The 24,251-nt window shown below is 43.4% G+C and overlaps 2 protein-coding genes across 3 annotated transcripts in view; both read right to left on the bottom strand.

The window, feature by feature from the left end:
- Positions 1-1,138: 1,138 nt before the first annotated feature.
- Positions 1,139-10,166, bottom strand: nradd (neurotrophin receptor associated death domain). Its single transcript, XM_068570214.1, has 6 exons — positions 9,809-10,166; positions 5,802-5,934; positions 5,285-5,638; positions 4,009-4,216; positions 3,747-3,889; positions 1,139-2,858 (listed from the first exon to the last, which is right to left on the bottom strand). Exons 1-6 carry the CDS (start codon positions 9,845-9,847, stop codon positions 2,545-2,547), a joined length of 1,191 nt encoding a protein of 396 aa, XP_068426315.1. The 5' UTR covers positions 9,848-10,166; the 3' UTR covers positions 1,139-2,544.
- Positions 10,167-14,499: 4,333 nt separating this feature from the next.
- nbeal2 (neurobeachin-like 2) overlaps positions 14,500-24,251 on the bottom strand; it is a 29,875-nt gene continuing 20,123 nt past the window's right edge. For both annotated transcript variants that reach the window (XM_068569884.1, XM_068569885.1), the window contains exons 31-55: positions 23,005-23,328; positions 21,849-21,998; positions 21,595-21,752; positions 21,306-21,430; positions 21,101-21,218; positions 20,762-20,919; positions 20,536-20,669; positions 20,339-20,446; positions 20,165-20,260; positions 19,916-20,040; positions 19,650-19,790; positions 19,409-19,539; positions 19,164-19,273; positions 18,931-19,048; positions 18,654-18,751; positions 18,449-18,562; positions 18,268-18,354; positions 18,042-18,151; positions 17,431-17,603; positions 17,232-17,326; positions 17,006-17,122; positions 16,085-16,246; positions 15,835-15,983; positions 15,596-15,731; positions 14,500-15,368 (exon numbers count right to left, since the gene is read on the bottom strand). In XM_068569884.1, the coding sequence (XP_068425985.1) occupies positions 15,264-15,368; positions 15,596-15,731; positions 15,835-15,983; positions 16,085-16,246; positions 17,006-17,122; positions 17,232-17,326; positions 17,431-17,603; positions 18,042-18,151; positions 18,268-18,354; positions 18,449-18,562; positions 18,654-18,751; positions 18,931-19,048; positions 19,164-19,273; positions 19,409-19,539; positions 19,650-19,790; positions 19,916-20,040; positions 20,165-20,260; positions 20,339-20,446; positions 20,536-20,669; positions 20,762-20,919; positions 21,101-21,218; positions 21,306-21,430; positions 21,595-21,752; positions 21,849-21,998; positions 23,005-23,328 (3,342 nt within the window). In that variant the 3' untranslated portion in view covers positions 14,500-15,263. The remainder of the gene's footprint in view (positions 15,369-15,595; positions 15,732-15,834; positions 15,984-16,084; positions 16,247-17,005; positions 17,123-17,231; positions 17,327-17,430; positions 17,604-18,041; positions 18,152-18,267; positions 18,355-18,448; positions 18,563-18,653; positions 18,752-18,930; positions 19,049-19,163; positions 19,274-19,408; positions 19,540-19,649; positions 19,791-19,915; positions 20,041-20,164; positions 20,261-20,338; positions 20,447-20,535; positions 20,670-20,761; positions 20,920-21,100; positions 21,219-21,305; positions 21,431-21,594; positions 21,753-21,848; positions 21,999-23,004; positions 23,329-24,251) is intronic.

Raw genomic sequence — 24,251 nt, 5'->3', positions numbered from 1 at the left:
TTTAGATTGGCTAGCTCTAATAAGCGGTGCGCATGGAACGAATGCCACGAGAGCCAGATGTTTGTCCCCAGTAAAGGGAATCCAAGTGATCGACCGCCTTCATTAGAGACCTTCAGTGTGCTCTAAATATGGAGACCCGTGACGAGTGAAGAGAGCCGCTGCTGTGCTTCCCCTCTCTCATGGGTCCCAACCCCCCTCTCAGCGTATGCACATTCCACAGTCCCATGCCTGTGTGCTCCAGACCGCAGTTAAGCAGTCCCGTCTGGAGTGTGTGACGGCATCTAACGCTGCCCTAGGCCATGCAAGATGCCTGCTCCCACTTAGAACTGAATGCAAAAAAAGATCATGAACAGATTTGGGTTAGCAGAGGGGAGCAGGAATCAGATTGTGCCTCAAAGAGAAAGAGGAAACTTTTCTCCGGAACATATTGGATGATGCTATTATGTTCACCTCGCCCTCAAAATGATCAAATTCCTCTAAACTGATTCACCTCCCGGTTTTGAAAAGGAAATGTTCTTTTACGCTAATTCCCTTGATGTAGAAAAGTATATCTAAACGTCCTCACAAGTTTTTTTTTAAATGACAGAAATGTCTCCAGGACTTTGGGCCAATAATCTTCATACACGTTAAAAAAAAGGTTGTTGCAGTTTGATGGAAAAATGTTTCAGTTACAAAAGCATATAACATCCAAATTACATAGGCAATGCCTATTGCATGCTTAACTGCTGATTGTTTAGGTCCTTTGAGTTTTACTATGAGAGATATCTAATCGTAAAACCATCAGTATTAAACTAATGTTGAATCATTTGTACTCATAAACCTGTGCAGAACCGTCCTGTGAGGTAGTTCAGTATCTCTTACAGCTGTTTATACTTAAGTAAACTACTTTAACAGTTGCTCCATTCTTTATTACATTATTTCTTAGCCAATACTCTTAATTTATCTGCTTGCTTGCAAACTAATGGACCTATTGAGACGTTACTCTACAATTACACCACCTCCAACTGCACAAGGACGCATGAGGAGAATCGCTCCTCTACAGCATCAATAAGTCTCATCTCGGGTCTTTCTGGTACAACAAAAGAGCACTGACTTATCAAAGTTATTTATTATATGAATAAAACTCATACAAAAACACATCGAGGCATACAATAAGGAAATATATACACAAAACCATACATGGCTGTCAGTACAAAAATATCAAACCATCTGAGGCCATCACATAGCGTGACTCGCACACAGCAGATGTCCAGGTTCTCAGAGACTTTAAGTTGTATTCTTAATATGGTGATGAAATAAATACAAAAGCAACTTAGGACACGAGCCATGATGTTGACAGTGTCTTTGGATTTTTTTTGTGTGTGTGTGTCTAATATTAAAAATCAAGGTGACAAAATGCTGTGTAATATGAATGCAAGGAGAATATGTTGTCTATTCCTTTCATTCAGTCTTCGCAGCCATTACTTATCAAAAATCAATATTGAAGATATTTACAATCAAAGATGATTATGAGGAAGAGCTAAGAATAGTGTTTTTATATTTCACAGAATGCTTCATTTTTGTCTTCTCATGAGATTTGAAACGTCACTGATGCAGAATACATCCTCAGTGGAAATAATGTCCGATGCTATGTAGTGACTGCAGCAGAAAAAAAGAGAAAGAAACAACACAAAGCAACAAACTTCAACAATCTAATGAGTATAGTTTAAATCTACACATCAGATAACGTCTTCTCAGCAACTGAAAGCATCTTTGGGAAGCTCGATAACATGTCCATTTAAACCCTTGATTTGGTTTCTTAGGGTTTCTTCTCTTTTTAGGCGTCCACATTGCATGGAAACGATCTCAAGCGGGAGAGTCACATGTCGTAAAGCAGTGTTGTTGGACCGTCTCGTTCTGCCATCACAAAGAGATTGCTGAAATTGTAATTCATAAAACAAGGCAATTTACATTATAAACGTGATGATCTGAACCGCATTTGTTTGCAGTAGCACGAGGACGGCTGGAAGGGAGCGGTGGGATAAATCTGATTTCTGTCCAAATAGCATGTAAACAGTGGTTTTTAGAATAATCACACTTGTGCAACACATGTAAACACATCATTCTGTTTCTTTCCAATACAAATACTGATAGTCAACTCCAATATGACCAAGTTTCTGCAGTGTTGATTGAGCAAGGCATGATGTTTGACCAGATGTAAAGTCCTTGTTTCCTCAGTAGTGGTAATGAGAGGTCAACACGCTGTATACTGAGAGTTTTCACTGCCACCAATAAGACGGTGATTGGCTTCGTAGCGATAACAGACACATCCCAGGAGAGTCTTTCATGCGGTTGGATCAATGTAAAACATAAAAAATGGTGACATAAACTGGGGGACAGGAGAATGATACAAGAATATGTTGTGTATCCAACAAAGCAATCATGAACCCTTAGTGATGTCCTCCAACAGTGACAGAGGCGTTAACGTCAGAGTGCCCTTCTTGTCATTTCAATGAAAGTTCTTCACTCGAGTCTGTTCCTGTCATACTTCTGTTCGAGGAGCCTTCAGACCAAAGAAACACCCTGCGTGGGGCAGTTAAGAGCCGTTACCACATCGGGCCTCTCGATGCGGGCCAGTGCCGAGCACAGCAGACCCAGAGAGGAGCCTTCCTTCTGGGCCCAGTTAGAGAGGAGTGTGTGAGAAGGAGCCTCTCCACGCCCGAACAGGTTCAGCTGTTCGGTCTCGTAGCCCAGCGCCGCGCCCAGCTGCCTCCAGCCCCGGCCCCCTCCCTCCTGCAGGAGGCGCTCCACCTCTTCCTGCCTGTGGGGGGGTAGGTTGATGTACAAACGGGTGTCCTGCTTGCTGTCCCTCTTCGTACCTGCGGAAACATTTTGTTTTTAATTATGCTTGTACTTACAGAATGTTACAAACAGATTTTCAATAATTGTTTGTGTGTTTTTTATTCAGTCAATCATTGATAATACAATAAATTATTATACTATACTACATAAGATACAAAAAAAGACTGAAAAGGTATAGGTGGAAGCTAAAAATGCTCGTATATTCCTATCCTAAATTGTTATCAATTAAATCAATCAATTCATTTTAAAGAAAGAAAGAAAAGTAGTACTAATAGTATGTATATAATCAATTGATATGATACACGAAAAAAAATGCCACATTAGAAACATTGGTCTAGCGATAGTTTAATAAAAAAATTGCATAGGCCTAAATAGAAAGCTTTCGTGTCATTATCCTTGTGGGGAACATCGGAAAAATAAAGATTTTCCTGTGAATATACTAGATCCAGTGCATCTTTCCAAACCGTTGAGGCCAAACAAACTTACTTCCCCATAAATCATTTCCGTTGCCAAACAAACAACTTAAGTTTATTCAATTTTGAACCCTGCATTGTTTACATCCATGTTCACGAGCATGCAGACTCCTATTTCATGCTTTTTCTTGTATATTTGTTGGTACATTACTGCCACCGACGATCTTTTACGAGGATGGCCTGAAGCTTGTACCGAGCAAGCACGAACATAGGCAAGAAACAAATGGGTGACCCACTCACAAACACAATGCTCAATAGCACTGCTAGTGGCCAAATACTGTACTCCACAGGGTACCTTTAAAGAAAATGGAGGAGAACAGTGTTCTGTCTGGAACAGAATTATTCCCCATCTTTCTACTAGGCTACAAATCCTTTTTCCTACAAAGTACCAGTCATTTGAAGTGTTATATACAGGGCCTGTGTCTGCCTCACCTTTGCTGGGCTGGTTGTCCTGTAGGCTTTGAGAGTCCAGAAATACACCACTGTCACTTTGGAGCTTCTCTCCCTCCGGGGATGCTCCCAACTCAGCTGCACGCGCCTTAGAAAGAGCCCTCTTCTGTTTACAGGATCTCCAGCTGAGAAGAGCCGGGAAAAAAAAAACAATTTCAGTGAGCTATTTTCCATTGCAGGGCCAATCTTATTACTTTTATTACATCTATTTAAGGATTAGGACCCAAGTCGAGTGAAAACTCACCATTTATAGGCCACATAGAGAAGCAGACCGAGCACCACAGCAGCCAGAACAGAAACGTAGGCCAGAATGTTGTTGCCGCCTCCCTCATCCGGCGGTGTAAACTTGGGCGTCCCGGGAGCAGGACTGGTCTCCCCCTCCTCACCATCGGGCCAGCTGGGAGCATCAGACCCACCGAGAGCAGGACGAGACAGAATGTGCAGCTTCTTATCTATTGAGAATGAGACAGGGTGATACATGTCAGGGACAGTGTCATCGCTTCGGCACATCAGAAACACATTTGGACTGCAGAAATTAGGGCGTGAAGTAATCCCAGAGAAGCCTTTACGCCTGTTGTAATGATAGCCTCAGTCATCCCGGTCCCCTGGGGTTTTGGGCCCTTTCATTGTCCCCGTTTCCATCCTCGTTCTCCCTCCTGCCGTCTGACTATTCTAGGATCAAACACTACACGGTACTGTGCTGACCTCTCGGGGGTCAAAGGGTCACGACATATGGACTCAGAGTGTGTACAGACGACCTCACTCCTGGGGAGCGAGTGTAGCCATTTGGGAGGAGGCGGACGAGTTGTCAGGGTCAGCAGCCTCCCTTGGCCTTCAGGTTCTTGGGGGCAGTTAACCTAAAGACCTGTCAAGCTCATACCAATTGGATTACAGCACTTAAGTGGGCTCTTTTTTTTTTTTTTTTTACTGCTCATGTTTCTCCGCTCAGAGTGTTCAGTTGAGAAGTGGATGCAGGTGTTGACCACATGTACTTGTATTCTGTTTCCCTCCCCTCTCTTTTTATTTTTTAACTATTGCTGCTTTTCCCTGCATTAGATCTAAAAGGGATGAGCTTGGCACTACTACTGGAAAATTCCATTAAAAAAACTAACCAACAATGCCTTAGTCCGTCTTTAGGCTTTCTTATTTCTTTACTCTGTCTGTGGCATTCCAAAGCCAATTTGCTCAAACAGCAGTTTTTATTCAACATTACTCAAATAGGAGTATATTATGTTTGTTGGAGACCATTTTCAACTGCATATTTGGTGTGCTGGTAAGAATTTACAGCCGGACAATGACTGTACAATGGATTCAAATGAAGTACCGTGCCTGTGGCACAAAGGAATAAACTATATCAGGCTTTGGCTACAAAGAGACTTCTTTACATTAGTAGGATCAATGTAATATTGATGTTTTGTGTGTTTTCATTGGATGAGTTGACAATAAAACAACATATCAAATGTCACCAGACTTGGATTTACAAATGCAATGTATTTTCTCTACTCTTAATGACAACTCACCCATGCACAGTGAGTCAGAGTTGGGCATACAGTGTCGGATTTCCACTTCACTGTCAGAGCACTCGGTGCAGGTATGGCAGGGTTCGGTGCTAATAAGCTCCTCGGAAAACGATCCCGGGCCACAGATCTGGCACTGCGTGTCTCCCTGTAGACCACACGCCCGGGTAGCACCCTCACCACGAGTGCATTTGGAGCAAGGCGCGCACAGGCCGTGGTTGCTCAAAAAGAAGAAGCCGTTGTCACATTCACATTGTGTGTCCTGTGTGGCCGAGCAAGAGGCCACCGTGGGAACACTGAGAGGGCACTTAGCACAGGGAAGGCAGCGGCCGAGACCTTCGGATGAGGAAAACGTTCCTAAGAAACAGGAAAACAAAATCACTGTCTTTCTCTCACAAATATCCACTGCAATGATGATACGTGGTGCCATTTAAATCACCCAGAAGCTGACAGAGATAATGATAAGGCAGGTAAAGCGTATCCCACATTGGTGCAGTAACATTAGATTTTAATAGCTTACCCTGTGGGCATGGTGTGCACTTGGTATCTTCTTTCCCACAATCCACCTTCAATCCGAAGCCAGCAGGACACAGACTGCAACACTGCCCTGATTCAGTGAACTGGCCACTGGCACAGGCATCTCCAAGAGCAATCTACAGTAAATACATGACGGTTAGAGAAAATAACACCATTGTGTAGCTCAACAAATACTATTTTATGTCTCAGGCCTTTAAGAATCAGCAGTCACAGGGTTCATGTTTAATTTAGATAGTTGCCAAGCAAAAAAAACAAAACTGGAGGGTTTTTTTTCTTTGTCCAAGGGGTTTGGTTGCCACATGCAGAAAATCAAACAAACACAACCCGCCCCGGTGCAATTCAAGAAGCGGGAAACTGGGCGAACTGAAAATTGCTCTCTTTTTTTTAATCTTTCTATCGGCCTCAGTTTTCACCCTGAAAGTGCTTCGAGTCCTTATCTGCAAGTGGGTAATGGAGAGCCCAGCTTGAGTTATGACATGAGGGATAGATCAGACATTCCTAACGGCCTGTGCAGCGGGGCTGGTGCCTGTCAGGAGTGGCTGGCTTTAATCAGATGGCTTTAGACCAGTGGAAAGAATAAGACATAAAGGGGTGAAGAAAAACACTCCGAAAAGGAGGAAGGAAGAAGTAAAAAGAGTTTCCGCCCTCCCACTCACTCCAAATAATTGTGAGTGACATTGTGGAGCTGTGTGTGTGAATACAGGGTATGTGTGTTTATTTCTTGACATCAGAAAGGGGGCGTGTGGGGATAGGAGTAATATAAAGAAGACGGGTCCAGCCCCAGGCGAGGGTGTCAGTTAGCCGAGGCTGCCCAGCATGCAAGTGTCTGTATGGGTGAGAGGGGTCCTTTGAAGTTGCAGGTGTGTCTATACGAAGGTCAGTATTTCGCTAACTCACTCTGCACAACGGCATCTGAAACATGCACACATTTAAAGGAGATTGGCCTCCTCCGCCTGAGGGCTAACAAGAGCAAACAGATGTCTAACAACTAACCTCCTGCAAAGGGGAAAAGTAACAACTAAACAACCCACTGATGTCTCTCTTTGTCTCTGAAGCCTGCCAACAAACACAGGCGACGTGTGTGAACCTGTCGAGCCTCCAACAGAAAGCCCACCAGAAACACACACACACACACACACACACACACACAAACCCACACCCACCTCATGCCGCCAGTCGAAAAACTCTGAAATGTTCCGTGCTGATACTACAGGAGGAAGAGCTTTGAAACGGAGCTCGGTCGCCTCGTTCCAAAAACAACAGCCAGATTTACTGCAGCACTTAGAGGAGCCTGATGATATCTAAGCAGCAGCCACAGAACCCAGATCAGAGGTATTAGGGTGTCAGGGTGGTAGGATCCAGCAGGCAGGGACCAGCAGGCAGGAACCAGCAGGATGTTTGGACTTAGTGGACTGTGACCGAGTCTGGACCATAATAACTTGTAGCATGGAGGCCTGTTGGTCCTCTGAGCGTCACAGATGGAGCGCCGCCTGCTAACACAAGCTAACCGTTTAGCCCTCAATCTATGCTTTGATAAATATTTAGTGACAGTGGCTCTGTTTTATGTTTACCTCCGGCGTGGATTTCTGTAATTTTACAAGAGTCTGGAGTGAGTCTGGGATGGTGTAGCTGTGTAAGCCTGCCTGAAGGGCAGGAACGGCCAGAGGCTTGGCACTTTAGCCGCTTGTGCACGGTGTGCAATGAAATATTTAGTCCGTGCCCCACTAGAGACGAGTGGGAACAGTGATCTACTCAGTAGAGGTATAACTAAGTCATTTTCTACTGTGTACAGTATACCAATAAATCTACCTCGTAAGAAAAATGTGTTACATGCCTCCTTACTTTTATGAGTTATTTCAGGTTTTGTAACACACCAGAGGACAAAATCAAACCTAAAACAAGTGTTAGGTTTTACTTTAGTGGTACATAAATCAACAATATCCTACTTTGCTGTTACATCCGATTTTCAAGCAAAGATTTATTTGCCTAAGTGTATTCACAAAGTCTGAAGGGGGGGGGGGTGATCGGATCGGGGGGGGGGGGGGTGCAGTTTCTTTTTCCATTTAGGTAAGAAGCTGCAATCTGAAGGGATTCCCCAGTGAGAACAGACGGACCACCGAGCAGCACTGTTCAGTGTTTTCAATGAGGCTCTCAACTCCACGGCTGCCGGAGTCACTCAGTCATCGCGGATCACACACACACACACACACACACACACACACACGTACACTTCATTTCAGCCCGAAACATTTTCTATGCCCTTTTGAAGTGACACCACTTTTGAAGCGCGTAGGCTGAAGTTTCCACAGTTAATCTAATCTGTGTGAAAATAAACACACAAAGGGATGCTCTCTCTCTCTCTCTCTCTCTCTCTCTCTCTCTCTCTCTCTAAGAAGACAACGATGCCATGAGCCTTCGTAATCTGGCTGTGACGGCAACAGACAGAGGTCTTTCAACAGAGACGGCCTGAGCTGAGGGAAAGTTGTCAAAGCTGGCACCCCCCTCCCATCTGCAGTGATTACTGTCATTAGTATACAGGGAGCATAAGGGACAAATTAAAGGACATGGGTTTCTTTCCTTTTTTTTTCCAGACAGAAATCTAACCCAAAACTATGAGCCTAGATCAAACGAGACAGCACACACTGATACGTTAACTTTGAATCTAGTGATTTTAAACACATACCACAGCGTTAAGAGGCAGTTTAAATTCCCAAATGATCCTGAAGTCTGGCCCCCATCGAGATCTGCTTAACTAGTCTATGGAAATTCAAATGACTGTGGTAATAACACCCCCTCCCTTTCACACACACACACACACACACACACACACACACACACACACACACACACACACACACACAGTTACACACACACCACAAACTGGGAGAAAATTGTGATAATTGCTTTGCTCCGGATATCCAAACTCTCGCTATACTGAAAGATAGGCCTCAGTTTTAGAAGCAACAAACATGGCAACATGTACAGTACAGTACATAGGAGCCGAGTAGACATTCATGAAGACCGTGCTCACATATTATAGGAAACAATCCACGTCTGCACTAAATCATTCAGTGAGTAATAGGAAAACAATTTGTCAGCATAAATACTTTCCAGTGTGCTACAGAAACAAACTTCAAGTTCTCGTGTTAGTTTGACGTACAGCATCTTAAGATTTCGAAAAGATATCACACCCTTTTAATGAGAGGGACATACACACATCTTTTTAAGAGCTGTGTTTTATCGAAGCTCTTTGATCTCACAAAAGTGTTTGACTCTGAGGAGCGTGCCCAGACAGGACTACAAGCCCCATGGGCTTTTCGAGGTAGATGAGAGTCAAATTATTGTCTGCAACTGTAGAGGCAGGGGCCTTCTTTTCACACGAATCCCGGCTTAATAATATGCTATCAAGCGCCACGGAAAGTATAATCTGTTGATAAAATACCTCATTTATCACTGTGTGGGTGCATCATCTTGGTTAATTGTGTGCCCTTGTGTTTTTCCTCTCCCTGACATTCACAATTATGTGGCTCATTCTCGCTCATAGAGTCTGCATATACTTCCAGGATGTTTTGTGAATCAGCCAGATGTGCAGTACGGGCCACGGTCCAAGGCACGCAACACTAAAGCAAAAAATAAGCAGTAGTTTGATTTGATTTAGTCCCGAGAGATTTTAAAAGAAAGACAGAATGAGATGTAATCTGATTTGCTATCTATCTCTCTTTCCACTGATATTTGTCAACTTTACAATCACAACAAACATAGTCCCCAACAGGGGCCGTGTGACACAGCCTTGATGAAATATGGCTGTGGTGTAAAACACATTTCCTTTGGGAACAATGGTGCAAGACGGAACTCGGTGGTTGAAGCTCACAATGGCTGCTCGTGTGATGCTATAATGTTAAGAGTGAGGAATAAGAATCGACAGACTAGAAAGGCTGACGAGTGTTGGATATGTGTGTGTTAGTGAAGCAGTAATGAACAATGTCTTACTTTTAAGAGCAGAAGCGCGCAGATGACAAACGGTCTCATGTCGGCAAGTCTCCAAAAGCCTCCTCGATTCAACGCGAACAGTTTCTTTCGTCTCTTTCAGTCTGCAACCTTCAACAATCGCGGAAAAGGTGTCATCGAAACGTCCACTTCTCTAAATCTGAAACGCGTTGGCTCCGCACACGGGGAAAGTTCGCTCATACTCCAGAAATCAGACGTTTTTACGCACGAGAAAGCGGCTTCAAAGCGCAGGCGATGTAATCCGTCGAGTCTCCCATTTGCTGCTTTCAATGCATTCCCTGCTGATAGCGTGTACGTGAACACAACGTTTCTTCTGTTTCAGCAGGCAGGATGCACGGTCTGCCACTTCTCCCGCAGCTTTGCAACAGATGAGGCAGGAGAAGAAAAAAAAACTCCTGCAAACTCTCCTGGGCCTTTTCTCCTCCCATCTCCTCATCTTTCAGTGCGGCTTCCTGATTGGCTGCATCCCTGCGACGCGCTGCTGGTTGCGGCAATGTAGTGGAAGGACTGCGATCAAGTCTGACATTATTACTGTATGTGTGTGTGAGTATGGAGTCACGTGACTGGTATACCCTCACGCCTGCTACTGGAATCAACACATATATGAGCTTATTACCAAGCAGTCAGATAATATATCCATTCTACGTCGAATGAATACACGAGACATTATGAAATAAAAACTAATGCAAGAATAAATACAGACAACATATCAGTGGTGGAAAGTTATATGTGTATTTAGGTAAGTACAAGATACTAGTCTAGATACTTCAATTGAGTAATAATATTTGATGCCAAGTGTATACATTTATTTGTAGTTACTTTACACACAAAATATTATTATACAGGTAATATATAATACCTAATCGCGTATGAAATACTTAAAATACTACTTAGACATGAATGCATCAGTAACACTAAGATTGACCATTTTACTGCAGTACTATTACTTTTGATTTCAGTAGATGGTGATACTTTTAATGTACCTTAACCTAAATAACTTTTTTAATGCTGGATATTTACTTATAATTGATTTTTTTTTCACTCTCATACCTTTATTTAAAGTTTTAACAACTCACTCCACGAACAATGTTAATTCCTACGGCTTCTTTTCACAATAAGACGTTTATTTAGTCTCTAATGATTATTTATATTGTTGTGTCTAATGTATTTTTTTTTAATATTCAACACTTAGTATCATGGCATAATTGTTACTAGCAGTGCTATGTTTATTAATGATTTTACTTAAGTAAACATTTAAGGTAATTATGCTTTCTTACATCTTATGCTACTTCTCTTTACTACATTTAGGAGGCAATATTGTTCATTTTACTCTATGAGGTGTGAATACAAAACATAATAAAGTAATAAATTATAATGTATTCTTTAATAGATTAAACTCCCAATCATTATATAAAGTATTTCCTAATAATGCAAGTATTCTGTAATGGAAAACGAGTACGTATGTTTTTGGTACTTCAAGTATATTTTATTGTTAATACCTTTATACTTTTCTCAAGAAGCTTTTTAAATGCATGGTTTGTACGTGTAAGAAAGTATTTCTACACTGTGATCGTCCTCTATTTAAGTAAAAGGTCTGAGTACTTCTTCCACCAGACTGCTGAGACCTCCAGCTTTCCTGTCAGAGGATCGACAAATTCAGATGTATCATAAAGCATTGTAATAATTGCATTTGTTCATATTAACTAAATGTGTATCAAAAAATACAGGTTCACCACATTATAGAGAACCTATAAGTGGATCCATGCAAAAAGCCTCATTAAATGGAGCTCTGTGACATGACAATGGTTTACCATCAGGGATACTGACACTGAGCTGTGATCCGCTGTTATCAGAAACAAAAGAGAGCTGGTGAATCAAACAAGATGCTCTGAAGAAGAAGCATATGTTTGATCTCAGCCATTCAAAAGATTAGAAAACCAACGCAGGGTAAATTACACACCTCGTAAATTCTAGTGAATGCATCGCAGGGGGGGCTGGAGACTTCAGAGGAAAACAAATGGAGAGATCTCTCAGACACAATACTACTTGCACTTCAAAGCCTGCTGAGGGACGAGAGGAGACGGACAGGATGTTCCTGTTCTGATTAAACAGCAAGCCTTAAAGTCTTATTTTCACAAAACAAGTGAGACGCAAACTGTATTTGTTTTAATTTGATGTGTTTATTTGATCACTTATTAGATGTTTTCACCAATGAAATGTAAAGTCGTCCATCTTGCTCAGCAGTTTTTGTCTCTTATCGGGTTTTGACATTTTTTTTATTTTGACATATAACCAATACAAATCGACGTGTTTCAAGATTAGTTTTTAATCAAGTGTGTATTTAGTTTTATTCCAATGACGCATCTGTCTTGCTTTAAAATATTGGTGGATTTCTTTTGTATTAATCTTATCACACTGGTTAATTTTTCACTAGAAATAACAACAAAATGCCAATGAGTGTGCCACCTAGTTTTGAGCGTCATTTATTTGTATCATTATTTGTATTTGTATTTATTATGGTCTGTTAGCTTGCTCATTGTTTGCTGTATTTGTAACTTGTTCTTCCTTGAAAGTAAAAAAAAAAGAAAGAAAATCAAGTAAAGACATTTTGAAAAAACAAGAAATAACAAAAAAAGCAATCCGACAAATAAACAGTTCCCCTCACTTCTATATTCTTTACGTGTCTACGTCATCTCATTAAGGGGCCGCGGACTCTTTATCTGAGGCCTGAGTTCCTCTACGGTCATCCATGGGTGGGAACGATAAGGCAGCTACAACAAAAACAAGATTCTGCTGTCCACAGGCAGAGGAGAGGAGGGGGCGAGGTCGTTGGCAGAGGCCTGTTTGAGGGCTGCTGCCGCTCTTTGCAGGAACAACTTGGACAACACCAAAATTGCAGCATTTCACGACATCCATCCCCTCAGTCTGCAGAGGTCAGGGGGAGATAATGCCAATAAGCAAGAGTGAGGTGTCAACCCCTCCCACCATTGTCAATGGAGCCACATCAGAGCGACTGCAACCCTCCCACTTCACTTCCCTCATTCACTATTCTGTGCTTTCTATTTGACTGGGGGTCTTCAGGTCGGTTTTATCACCCACATCACCCCTCCCCACCTCTCTGAATTGTACCCCCGGAGGTGTTTATGGGGAGGCCGACAGGATGTTCGGCCCACCAGAAGATCAAAGTCTCGTCTTCAAGTAAAATGTGCTGCTGCTCACCGTGACCTTTTCAACTCGAATAGAGTTAACATCACAGACACATGTGAGACTTGGATTACAGTGGAGGGGAGCTGGATGATCTACGTTGTGGCCGCGGATCAGTTTCCTTCCTGCTGTGGTTTACAAACAAGAATCAGGCCTCATTTTTTTCCAGTAATGGTCGATCATCCCCAGGATATGGGCAGCGGTTCACAGAGAAGAGGATTCCTGAATGTAAGTGTGCGGTCACAATTATCAGTGATTTCAAGAAGGAGCGTTCAGCCTCTGACAGCAGACACAATCCACCGTCACGTTTAATGCACAGGCTGCTGGATTTTTAGAAAGTAAAGTGTATTTTCAACATCTTTCAAAAAAAAACAACTAAATTATAATCCAAATTCAAGGCAGTGCTGAAGGTTTTTTTTTAAAGCATCATTTTGAATCTAAATCAGAACATTTGAACAACAAATAATACCAAAACATCACAACTTCAACTTATAGTTTTGATAGAGGAGTGTGATTGTGTTTAAGACCCAATGCTTAATTTATTAAACTAAAGACTATTACTGCAGATTTAAGTGAACTATTACATGAATAACAACTAGGGTAAACCAGAACAGCATTATGAATAAATATAATTATGCACAATAGCAAATTATCAAATGGGTGCTGGAACAGCTGCTTATGCAAACAACCCTTTATATTCACAGATAGTATTTCTTCTTACTGTTGTACGATTGGAATAAAATGTGATTTTAGACCTGAATGTCCTGTATTTCCAGAGTGGAAAGCAGATGAAATGAAACATTTCAAAAATAGTCCCCTCTTGCTTACATTTAGGGTTATTTGGAGCATCACTTACAAAGACTAGGTCATTTTAATGTGTGTGCCATGTTTTGGGTATGGCATTCGCCCAAATAGTTCCCTTTGTCTCCGGCCCGTCATGACACTGTAAAACAACCACTTTGTTCTAACCACAGTAAAAAGAAGCTGGCAGGAAGTGAATTCCTCTGAAACGCACTCACAGACTTTTGCTCACGTGTTTCAGAGTCATCATTGTCTTCAGATGTTCCAGCGCTTCGTAAAACAGTACCAGTACAGGCAAGTATGTGCTTCCAGCCAATGGTTTATGTGTCCATTAACAACATCGTATCCACATCTGAGTCAAATAGAGTGGTAAGGTGTGTGTGAATCAAATCAGCGGGGGCTGCACTCAGACGTTGTGACATTGTGTTCTCACAAAGAGATAGATGATTGGAATTCAGTGTTGATAAATGGCTCAAGACACAAGTTCAAAAAGGCACTTTCAGATGAATTAAAAGATAGTTGTGTGATGTTCGGCGCGATAACAAAACTCATACAGACGTATTCGTAAAGGCCTTCCCTCCTTTGTGTTTAAGAGAACAGAAGGCACCGCTCATCCATTGCATCCAAGCTCCACAGTCATGATACAAAAGTGAATATGTTTCACATACTTGACCATTAAAGCAGTTATTGCTTTAATTGTAACAGTTTTACATCGCGCAGAGACTAAAGAAATGCAGGATTACACACTGTGGTATTGTGGTGCAAGAATCAGTAAATCTTGACCTCGACTGCCTAAGATTACAACACAGCATTGGTTCACTTTAGTGACATGTTATCCCCCCTGTATCTTTCTTTTACAGAGTCAACCCCCATGTGGAATATACCAGTATTGCAATGTGGAAATATATATAGCAAAACCTACAGCAGATTCAAGTTTCCAGGAGTTTTTTTTTTTAAAAAAAGGGGGCCATTGCCAAGACAATGGGGTTGGGACAATAAAACAGTGCAGGGATCCCAGCTGTTCCTCTGACAAGACAACAGCCGAGAACATGGAGTCTGGAGAGTTCACGGCGCTGCTTCTCTCGGTGTCTGACGCTGCATGTGCATCAGCATGAGTCACATCCCTGAGACGTGACTCACTGTTTAACAGCGGTTCACAACTTCAAACACTGAGCTCTTCTCCCATCCACAAAAACAAGGCCACTCTTTGGAATGATGCTGATTAAAAACAGTACAGGAAATACACAATAAAATATAAAATCATTTAAGGATTAAAAAAAGTGCACAGTGTACAGTTATTCTCTCAGAGAAATCAGTAGCTGAGGAGGATAGTTTCCCAGCTTGTAAAAGGAACGAAGGCCTTGTTGAGTCTGGCGAGCATCTCGGTGGCGCAGTTATCCGCAATCTCCAGAATCCTCCACCGTTGCTCGTCTCATTTACCGGCGTTCCCGGTGGGATTATACTCTGTTTCACCTGACGACACCTGAGAGATGCGCGTTGAGCCCCAAATGCGACGGGGGAATTGTCCTGAGCGAACCTGGGAACAAGAGCGGAAGCATGTGAACCTTCACTTGAGGGCTAAAAACGGAGATGTTAGACTAAAGACACTCGATTATCATTTGAAAAACCTGGTTTTCAACAAGCACTTAGCATATGATTACCCTCCCCCCACACCCTCCCCTTCTCCTCACACACTCACACATACAAACATACACTGGCACCCTATTCCCGCATTTCACAATCACTTGAAATCTTGCTTCTCACCTCCTCTGGCTTCCCCGCCCCCACCACAATTAACTTCCCGTCCTCGAGGCCCACGAGGATGTGGCTGCACTCTTTGGTGACAGACACACTCCTCACAGGAACCTTCAGGGCCAGAGGCGTGATGGAGGGATCCAGACTGTCCATCCGAGAAGAGCAAGAATGAGGAACGAAACTTTAGCCTTAAAGTTACTCTACACGCAAACACAAATGACTTAACGCTGTGTTCTCAATGGCTTTACCTGCATAGCTCCCGTATGTGGAGGCTGCCCTCCACAGTCCCCAGGATGATGTGTTCAGACACCAGGTGGAGAGCGGTCACCTCCTCCTCCATGGTGAAGGAGGACAGCAGGCAGCAGTTTACTGAGTAAACATGAATGGAGTACTTGCCCTGTGGGAATAAGCAGTATTTAATGGTAACGGTATAAGCAGGTCAGAAAAAAAGTTTGAGTGTGCGTTTGTCGATACACTATATCGCACGTCTTAAAGTACCTTTCTATGAGAGCGTTCCCCCAGCGAGGTTTGGACCACAATGTGGCCCTCCATGCCCACCTGGAGCTCAGAGATCATGGCAGGAACGCAGCTGTCGCCAGGAGGCCGCAGCGTTCGCAGGAACTGGCCTCGGCGAACAGTGTGCACGATCACGGTGCCGTCCTGACGCAGTGAACAGCACGGGAGGGTCAGTGAAGGTGCCGTGTAGACCGTTCTCTACCTCTCGTGTATTTTTGTGTATGATTTTGTTTTGTTTCCAAATGCAAACCAAAGCCACGTGGACCACAAGCAGCTAGTTTATTGGAGTCTTGGCAGCCCGTCAACTTTTGGCAACAAAGGCTTTAATAGATCAATGTAAAGCCCCTAAAACTACAGCTAGGCATAACGGACGTGTATGTTCCAGGTCTCTTCTCTAATTGAAACGGTTTAACCAGTTAGCGACACGGGAAAAAAATAAAAGCTCAAAATGAAAGTCAGCTGAGAGTTTGCTCTTGCTTCATTTGGTTACGCCACAGTTTGAACAACCGCTGGCTGAGGGATGGCAACATCTGTCTCTTCGTATCTATAAAGTGTGTGTTCTGGGGTTGTAGCTGGTAGAGATTACATTCTCACTTCTAATGAGCAACATCACAGTTTGCTAGGAGAACATCCAAGTAGTGTTTTTAAGCATTTGAAAGTTATTTACATTTATTTCCCACCTGCACAACATTACAGAACTCAAGCAATATGAGAGATAACAATTAAAAAAAAAGACTTCTTCTATAAAAGTTTACTAAAGAGCAGAAAAGGTTAGTAGGATTAAAGAATTATAAAATATAAAATATCAGATTAATACTTCTAATTGCCTTTTATTATTACTGATTGAGATATTTTTGTTTCGTATCAAGCTCATGACTGTTCATAGCATGTGACATTGCTGACCTTTGACCCTGAGACAGCCATGTCCAGTTCAGTGCTGATGGCCACACAGGTGACCTCCTGGTCATGTCCACAGAGGATCTGCACTGGCCGAGGAGACAGACCGCTGGAGAAGCCACCCTGAAAAGACAGAAATAAACAAAATCCATATGTGGAGCCACAACTTTGAGCGCGGCCTCCAGCCACACACACTCACACACTGGTGTACAACGGATTTGAAGATGTGTACCTGCTGTAGAACCTGCCACACTATACAGGATGTGTCCCTTGAACCAGAGATGAGGTAGATGCCACAGAGATCCAGAGCCAAGCAGGTAACAACGTCTTTGTGGAACACACACACACACACACACTCACATAAATATGCAACATGGGAACAATGGATATACAGTATATGCACGTCGAACATGTGAAACCTTAAAACTCACCAATGTGCCGGCAGATCCTGCCCACCAGCTTGCCCTTCCCCAGCTGGGTGACCCGCAGACTGCAGTCCCAGTGTCCTCCACTGAACAGCAGGCGGCCGTCGTTGGACACCACCAGCACCTGAGCGCTGATCTCCACCCCGGGAGAGAAAGGGCCGGTCAAGAAGCGCTGCGTTCTGCAGCACAAAGCGGGGGTGGGAAAGATCAAAGTTAGAAACAAGAAAAGAGACATTTGTAATCAGCACATTAAACTGTCATGACATCTGCAAATTACAACCTGCGTAAAATCTGGAGCAAATGGCTCTTATCCTGATTTATGTTGTGTGATCCACGCTCAAGGTCAGTTTGGAATGAGAACCACATTTCATTTGAATTAAACAGACGTTGAAGTTTCACAGACAAAAAGGGATTGTGCGTCCACCCGGCTGTCATGGAAGTTTTACGGATCTTTTAATAGGATGTGAGGTAAGTCTGAGTAAAAAATAACATCCATCATAAAAGTGAAATGACTGAGAAAGATGTCACTGTTATTGGAAACGATATTTAATTTAACAGACCGTCGATTTAGATAAATGTGCGCTTCACGTCGGCGTGTGTTTTTTGAGAGCACTCACTTGGGATTAGTCATGGTGGGGTCCTTAGTGAAGGTGAAGTAGTTGGCGATGTTTTTGTCGTACGGCAGCCAGCTGTGTGTCCCGATCAGCCCGTTTGAACTCACTGTCACCTGGAGAGAAAAAGTACCAGAAAACAAAACCTCAACCATTTAAATCCAATGTGTTGTTGAAATGATTGTGTTGAGCTTAACACGTGGCCCTTGTGACAGTGTTTAAATGTCCGTACCAGTATATCTGAGCCTTGGATGATGAAGGAGCGGTTCTGGCTCTTTGGTACCACTGCCTGGACCAGAGGAAGGCCATCACTTACCACCTGAGACAAAAAGACACAAGTCAACATATACATGCACGCCAACACAATAGGAGTTATTTATTAAAAGGAATAATAAGATCATGACAGAACCCACCTCCACAAATGGCCGGAGTTTGTCGAGATGCTCAAAGATATTGGGAGGCATGGTGTCCAGGCGGGACAGCCGCCGCGAGGCGTTCTGAGCTGACATACGAGGAGGATGAGGCTCCTGGTTCAAGATAGGAACGTGATGTGAAGCTTCTTTAAACAGAACATAACAGCATGTTGCTGATAATCAAGAATTAGTCTGGGAGTTGTACCTTGAGGAGCTGACAGGGAGTCTGTCCAAAGTTGCTGATGATGCCTTCCAGGGCCTTGCGCTCCGTCTCGTTGGCAATCGCATCCAAATCTACTGCACCTAGAGGAGTGCCAAACAAGAAGAAAAAGTGAGTCTCATATAAGAACGCAAAATGCACAGTTCATGTGTAAAGACTGAAGTGATATATGGGACATCGGGAGTTGAAAACAATACTATTGAAAAAAATCTAGCAGGTTTCATCCGTCACTCGTTAGAAAGAGTATTCACTTCTGCCTCACCCTCATAAGTGCAGTAGTAGAAGACATTGAGGGCGTTCACTGCCTCCTCGCCCCTCTGCTTGTAACCAAAGATCAGGTCAATCCACTCGTGGAGGTGACTGGACACATGCTCACACTCCTGGAGTTTAAGATACAAGGTGTTGAATAGGCGTCTGAACACAGGGTGTTGGGAAACAAGTGCACGATTGACAAGAAAGGTTTGGAGACTCTGTACAACGTGTGTGCAGACTCACCAGGGCCTTCCTGTGTTGCTTGATGAAGTCTTCTCTCGATGACGCCCAGCGAGGCAGCAGAACATCCGTCACTGGGTCCTGAGATATCTGCAAGCGTCCCAGGTCAAAGCCTAAAAACAAAAATGCTGCGTTAGGATCTTTCAATGAAAAAAAATATTTGAACACCAACATCTCACAACAAATCAAAGCGGATTAATTCGCTTTCCAAGTTGTCACATTTGCCCTAAAGATTCAGTATTTCTCACCGTTTATGTTCTGCAGGAATTCGGGGTAGTAGAAGAACTCCGGGATGAGCTCTTTGACGTCAGCTGGACTCTCCATGCGAGCCTGCCAGGCCGCTGCCACCGAGTGGAACTGTCTGTCCGCGCAGTCAAACCTGAACGAGGAAACACACCAACACGAGGCCGCAGTATACATTTTATGAAATGCAAATAAACATGATATACAAATGTGATGAAACATTAAAGCACAAGCCGGCGGCCCCACCTGCCGCTCTGCAGCTGGATGTGCAGAGTTGTGAACGGCTCCATGCGGATCATGTAGTGCATGACTCCTGCTGCGTTAGAGTAGTGTGTGCCATAGTGGAATTTGTCGACGGTGCCCGTTGGGTCCTCGAAGCTCTCATATCTGGTGGCAAAGACGGACAGTTTTGCATTTTGACTCGCTTATCTGTGAAATGATGCAACCTCAGTTGGCTACAGATCTGCAATATCTTCATGACAAACCAAAGTCACATTCATGTCACCGCTTACTTTTCTCTGACATTCTGTGCGTGGCGGGAGTTGACCACACCTACGGGTTTGGACAAGTCTCTGAAAACTGAGGGGTCCTCCAGATCCAGAATGGGAGAGGTATAGTCACACAGGATCCAGGGGAACTGAAGAGAAACAGAAAACACGATGCCTCTTTTATCGTTTCACCTTTTCGTAATAAAAGGATCACACATTTAATATAAATACATGAGGTAGTGCACACTGTCAAAGGAGCTGGAGTGTGCTCACCACAGGATACTGCGACAGGTCGTTGTAAGTGCGTCCGGAAATGGTGTTCAGTTGCATCAGGTACTCGAAATTGGAGATTTCTCTGCACACCCATTTCTGTTGAACACATCGACATCAGATTGGAGCAACACAATTAGCAACATTCAGATTATAGGAAGTGAAGTGAACAACTACCTGTGTAAGTCCAGATGCCTTCAGTAGCTCTTGGGGGGAGCGAGAGCCGAAGTAGAACAGGTTGGGGGGCCGCAGTCCCAGGATCCTGGAGTACACTTTGTTTCGTACCTGTCAGGGCACACATTAACAATTAAAAAAACCCATCTAGTTTATTCTAATTATAGTGCGGATGGTGTTACGTTTGATCTGAGCGTCACCTTCTTCCTGAAGTTGATGAAGTAATGAGACTGGTCTATGAAGAACAGCTCCAGGGCAGATCGTCGCAGGTTGTAACGCCTCAAATGCACTTCTCTCAGCTGAGACAGAGGCCTCTTGAAATCAAACCCGATCCCTAATGACACAGATATTATTCACTTCCGTAAGAACTTTTTCACGAAAAGTGAAAAGGTTGTGCGTGATGTTAACCGCGGCATGTTTTCTTACCTTCCTCCGTCTCTTCTTTCTCGCTGCTGCCATCATAGAAGTACAGATGGTGGGTGGTGACCTCCAGACGACCCGTAACCACCGCCACGATAGTGATGAGCTCACAGTCTTCAGACAGAACCAACTTTTCTTTCTGGCTCTCGTCTTCTCCCTCCACCCTGGCAGCACGGGAAAATGTTAAACCTTGACATATTCAAAGACGTATCCTTTTTTCACATCTTTTCAAGGCCTGTTTGGTGAAATATTGTTTCCCCTTGTGTGTTTTTGGCCCACAGGCATGCTGCGAGCTGTCTATGACACCTGCTCACACCTGCAGCGGTATGCAAATTCGAATCTCACTTGTTATCCAAATAGACGAGGTCTTCTTCTCCTAACTGATCATCCTCCATGTCGCTGACTTTTGCTTCCTTTGCGACGGCCAATGGGAGCGGCTCAGAGCTACGAGGGCTGTCGGCTCCTGAAGAGACAAAAACAAAAACGTCTTTGGTGCATTTTGCTCGCTGACAAATAAGCAGAGGCAACATGTTTCTAACCGGCGACGTACCCATGTTGTCCCGCAGGGCACTGGCCTCCGTGTGAGGATCGTGGTTGTAGTTGGGCACGAGTTTGAGACGCATCTTTGAATACGTCTCTGCATTGGACAATTTAAATTTCACCTCTGGTTGAACTCTGGCAAAATGAGGCAAAAGAAAAATACAGAATTTAGCAGATTCTGGACCACTAAGAAATGCTAAAGGACATTATAATGTCAGATAAACGTTTCACTCTCGTAATAAATTATAAATAAATCTAGGGTCTAAGAGATTCAAATAAAAAGTCAGAGATTGTCCTACTTGTTGGCCCATGCTCCTCGTTCACTGGTTAAACGCCTGCGGAGAGCTCTCCAGTGCTGCCACACCACCCCCTGCTGACTGGAGCTCTGCTTCTGACAAATAAGGTATCTGTTGTTCTCGCTTCTGACTCGCTTCCGGTAGGGATCCACGATCACTTCCTGCTTTCACACAAACACACACATACGTGAGAGCCGTAAAGTGAAAGGTTCAACTCTGAGTTCTTCGCGAGCTGTTACATGAGAGCGTTTTATCACCTGAAACTTGGACTTGCTGTCGGATCTCTCTTTGTCCCGTTTGAAGGCGGTACTCATCAGGTCATCGAAGCACGAATTCCAGAAATTGGACATGATGTCGTGGCTCCTCCCAAACGTGTCGAGCTCGTACTGCTCCATGGTGGGCTGAACCTAACACGCACACGAAAACCAGAAAAAATATGTGAAGAAATAGATATAAAAAGCCCCAAAATGCTAAATATAATTAAGAAAATATGCTAATATAACTTGATAAGGATGACACCAGGGTTACATTTCCCAAAAGCCATGATTGAACACATTTTTTTTTACATGATAATTGACACAAATCCTAAAGAACGGGATGATTGTTGTTGTACAAATGAGAGACAGGAGTGGAACTAAACTTCCCCATTTCTTGAACAGTTTTCCCTTATCTATTTATTGTATTATAGGAGATATTGTCCACATCTACCGCACTGTGTAAAGTCACCTTCTGTTTTTTCCTTCCTCCTTCTACTGTACCAATTCATGCTCAAAGCATAAAGTTGTATTAACATACAACAACACATAAAACTACTCTATACATTAAAACAAATTGCGTACACTGCAAACACATACACATTTAGACATTCATGCTTGAGAAATCAGCCTGGGCCAAGTTTCAAAAATGTCATGGCAGCCAAAGTTATGCCACACTGACTAATGTATTGCAGGATCTGTATACAAAAGTAATCTAAACAAAACAGATTTATGAACGTGCGCTGTCACACAGAGCAATGAAAAATCCACCTCTGAGCTGGAGGTGAGCGAGTCTGGCATCAGTTTCATGTCCGAGCATAAACTGGTCTGTGCTTAAAATACATTGAGGGTCAGCGAGAAAGCCCTTTAGGGAGTTTAGGTTTGTTTCTTTCCACTTTCTAACGTTGTGATAGCAGTTTAAAAACTGGATTAGATGTCTCAGCCACCCACCAAGAGGGTTACCGGTGAGACCAGGAGGCCAGATTGCAAAAATCCTGAATGTATACTGACGTGACAAGGAACAGAGTCGGCAGTATCTCAGAGGGGTTTGTTGATTATATCTGCCGAGTCATATAAAAGACTGGAGGAGGCTCTACAGACTCCCTAAACAAAACATAAATGGCCTCTATTTTTTAAAATGCACAGCCAAAGCACCGACCTGCTGCTGGTAAAACCCTTGCCACTCCGCCGTGTGACAGTAAGCCTTCAGGTCCTCGGCGAAGGTGGTGCTGCCGTTAGTGATGGGCAGGTTGGGGAGCAGTTTCTGGAGAGTGACGGGGTCGGCGTGCTGGTCGAGCAGCGTGCGCACGACGGGCACAAGCTGCGAGAAAGTCTCTGCGTGGCCGCAGTTGGTGCTGTCCATTACGCCTCCTGGCCACAGGGGGGCGCCCAGCTGCCCCAGCAGAAAGCACACCTCCTCCCAGCTCAGACACAGCACCGTCTGGAGGAGGCTGTGGAGCTTCACGTAGGCCATAACACACACCTGAACAAGGGGAGAGAGGCTTAGCTTCGAACTCAGAGCATGTCCATACCGTTTTTAAAGAAATGTGATGAATACTTGTTTATTTGTAATTGTGTTTTACTCAGTTTTCCAGGTCTACACACCTCATGAGGGGAACGCCTGTATCAAGCGGGACTTGATCAGTGTTGGAAGTAAGTACAAAAATGATATTGTGACAATACCTAACTATAAGTAAAGGTTATACTTAAGTGAAAGCACAGAAGTATGATCAGAAAAAATGTACTTAGTAAAAGTACTCCTGCAGGAGAATGGCCCCTGCCACTGTTATAGTACATCATTTTATTGAATTTTAAATACTGTAGTCTTATTCTACAAGTGGTATTTTGTCGAAGTAGAGCTGTTTTCTTAAACGTTGGGTAGATTTACTTAAATCTAGAAGCTGGTGATGTGCTTTGTATGAAAAATATAAAGTACAATACTTCATGCTGAAATGAAGTGAAGTAGTTTGCATGATTATATAATCTGGACTACAAGTACTTCAGCACAGCACTTACAGTTAATGTACCTAATTACACTCTACCACTGGAAATATTAAAGCTTAGTAATATTAACAAAGTGTTTCTTTTGTTTTGATTTGCGTAGTCACTAAACTCAAGTCGCTTGTTTAATTCCCAATTGATCTTCAGCTGTGGTGTCGGTGTGCCATTAAGTTAATTTATTCAAAACCTTGTAATGTGAGAAACAAACGGCTTAAGACGGAGCTGAACAACTTTGGAGACGAACACAACCAGCAGAATGTCATGGAATGCCTGATGGTCAGTTCATTTGTAACCGCTCGCTCTATCTCACAATCCTACAGCGAGCGCAGCAGCAGTCATAACTCTGAGAGGAGCTGCCCTTTCATACAGAACACTCCCTAATATGAATAACTGCAATGTCTTGGA

Source organism: Clinocottus analis, unplaced genomic scaffold (genome assembly GCF_023055335.1).
Source record: "Clinocottus analis isolate CAN_PGR_092001 unplaced genomic scaffold, fCliAna1.0.p SCAF_9, whole genome shotgun sequence".
NCBI lineage: Eukaryota > Metazoa > Chordata > Actinopteri > Perciformes > Cottidae > Clinocottus > Clinocottus analis.
This window is presented reverse-complemented; position numbering and strand designations above follow the sequence as displayed.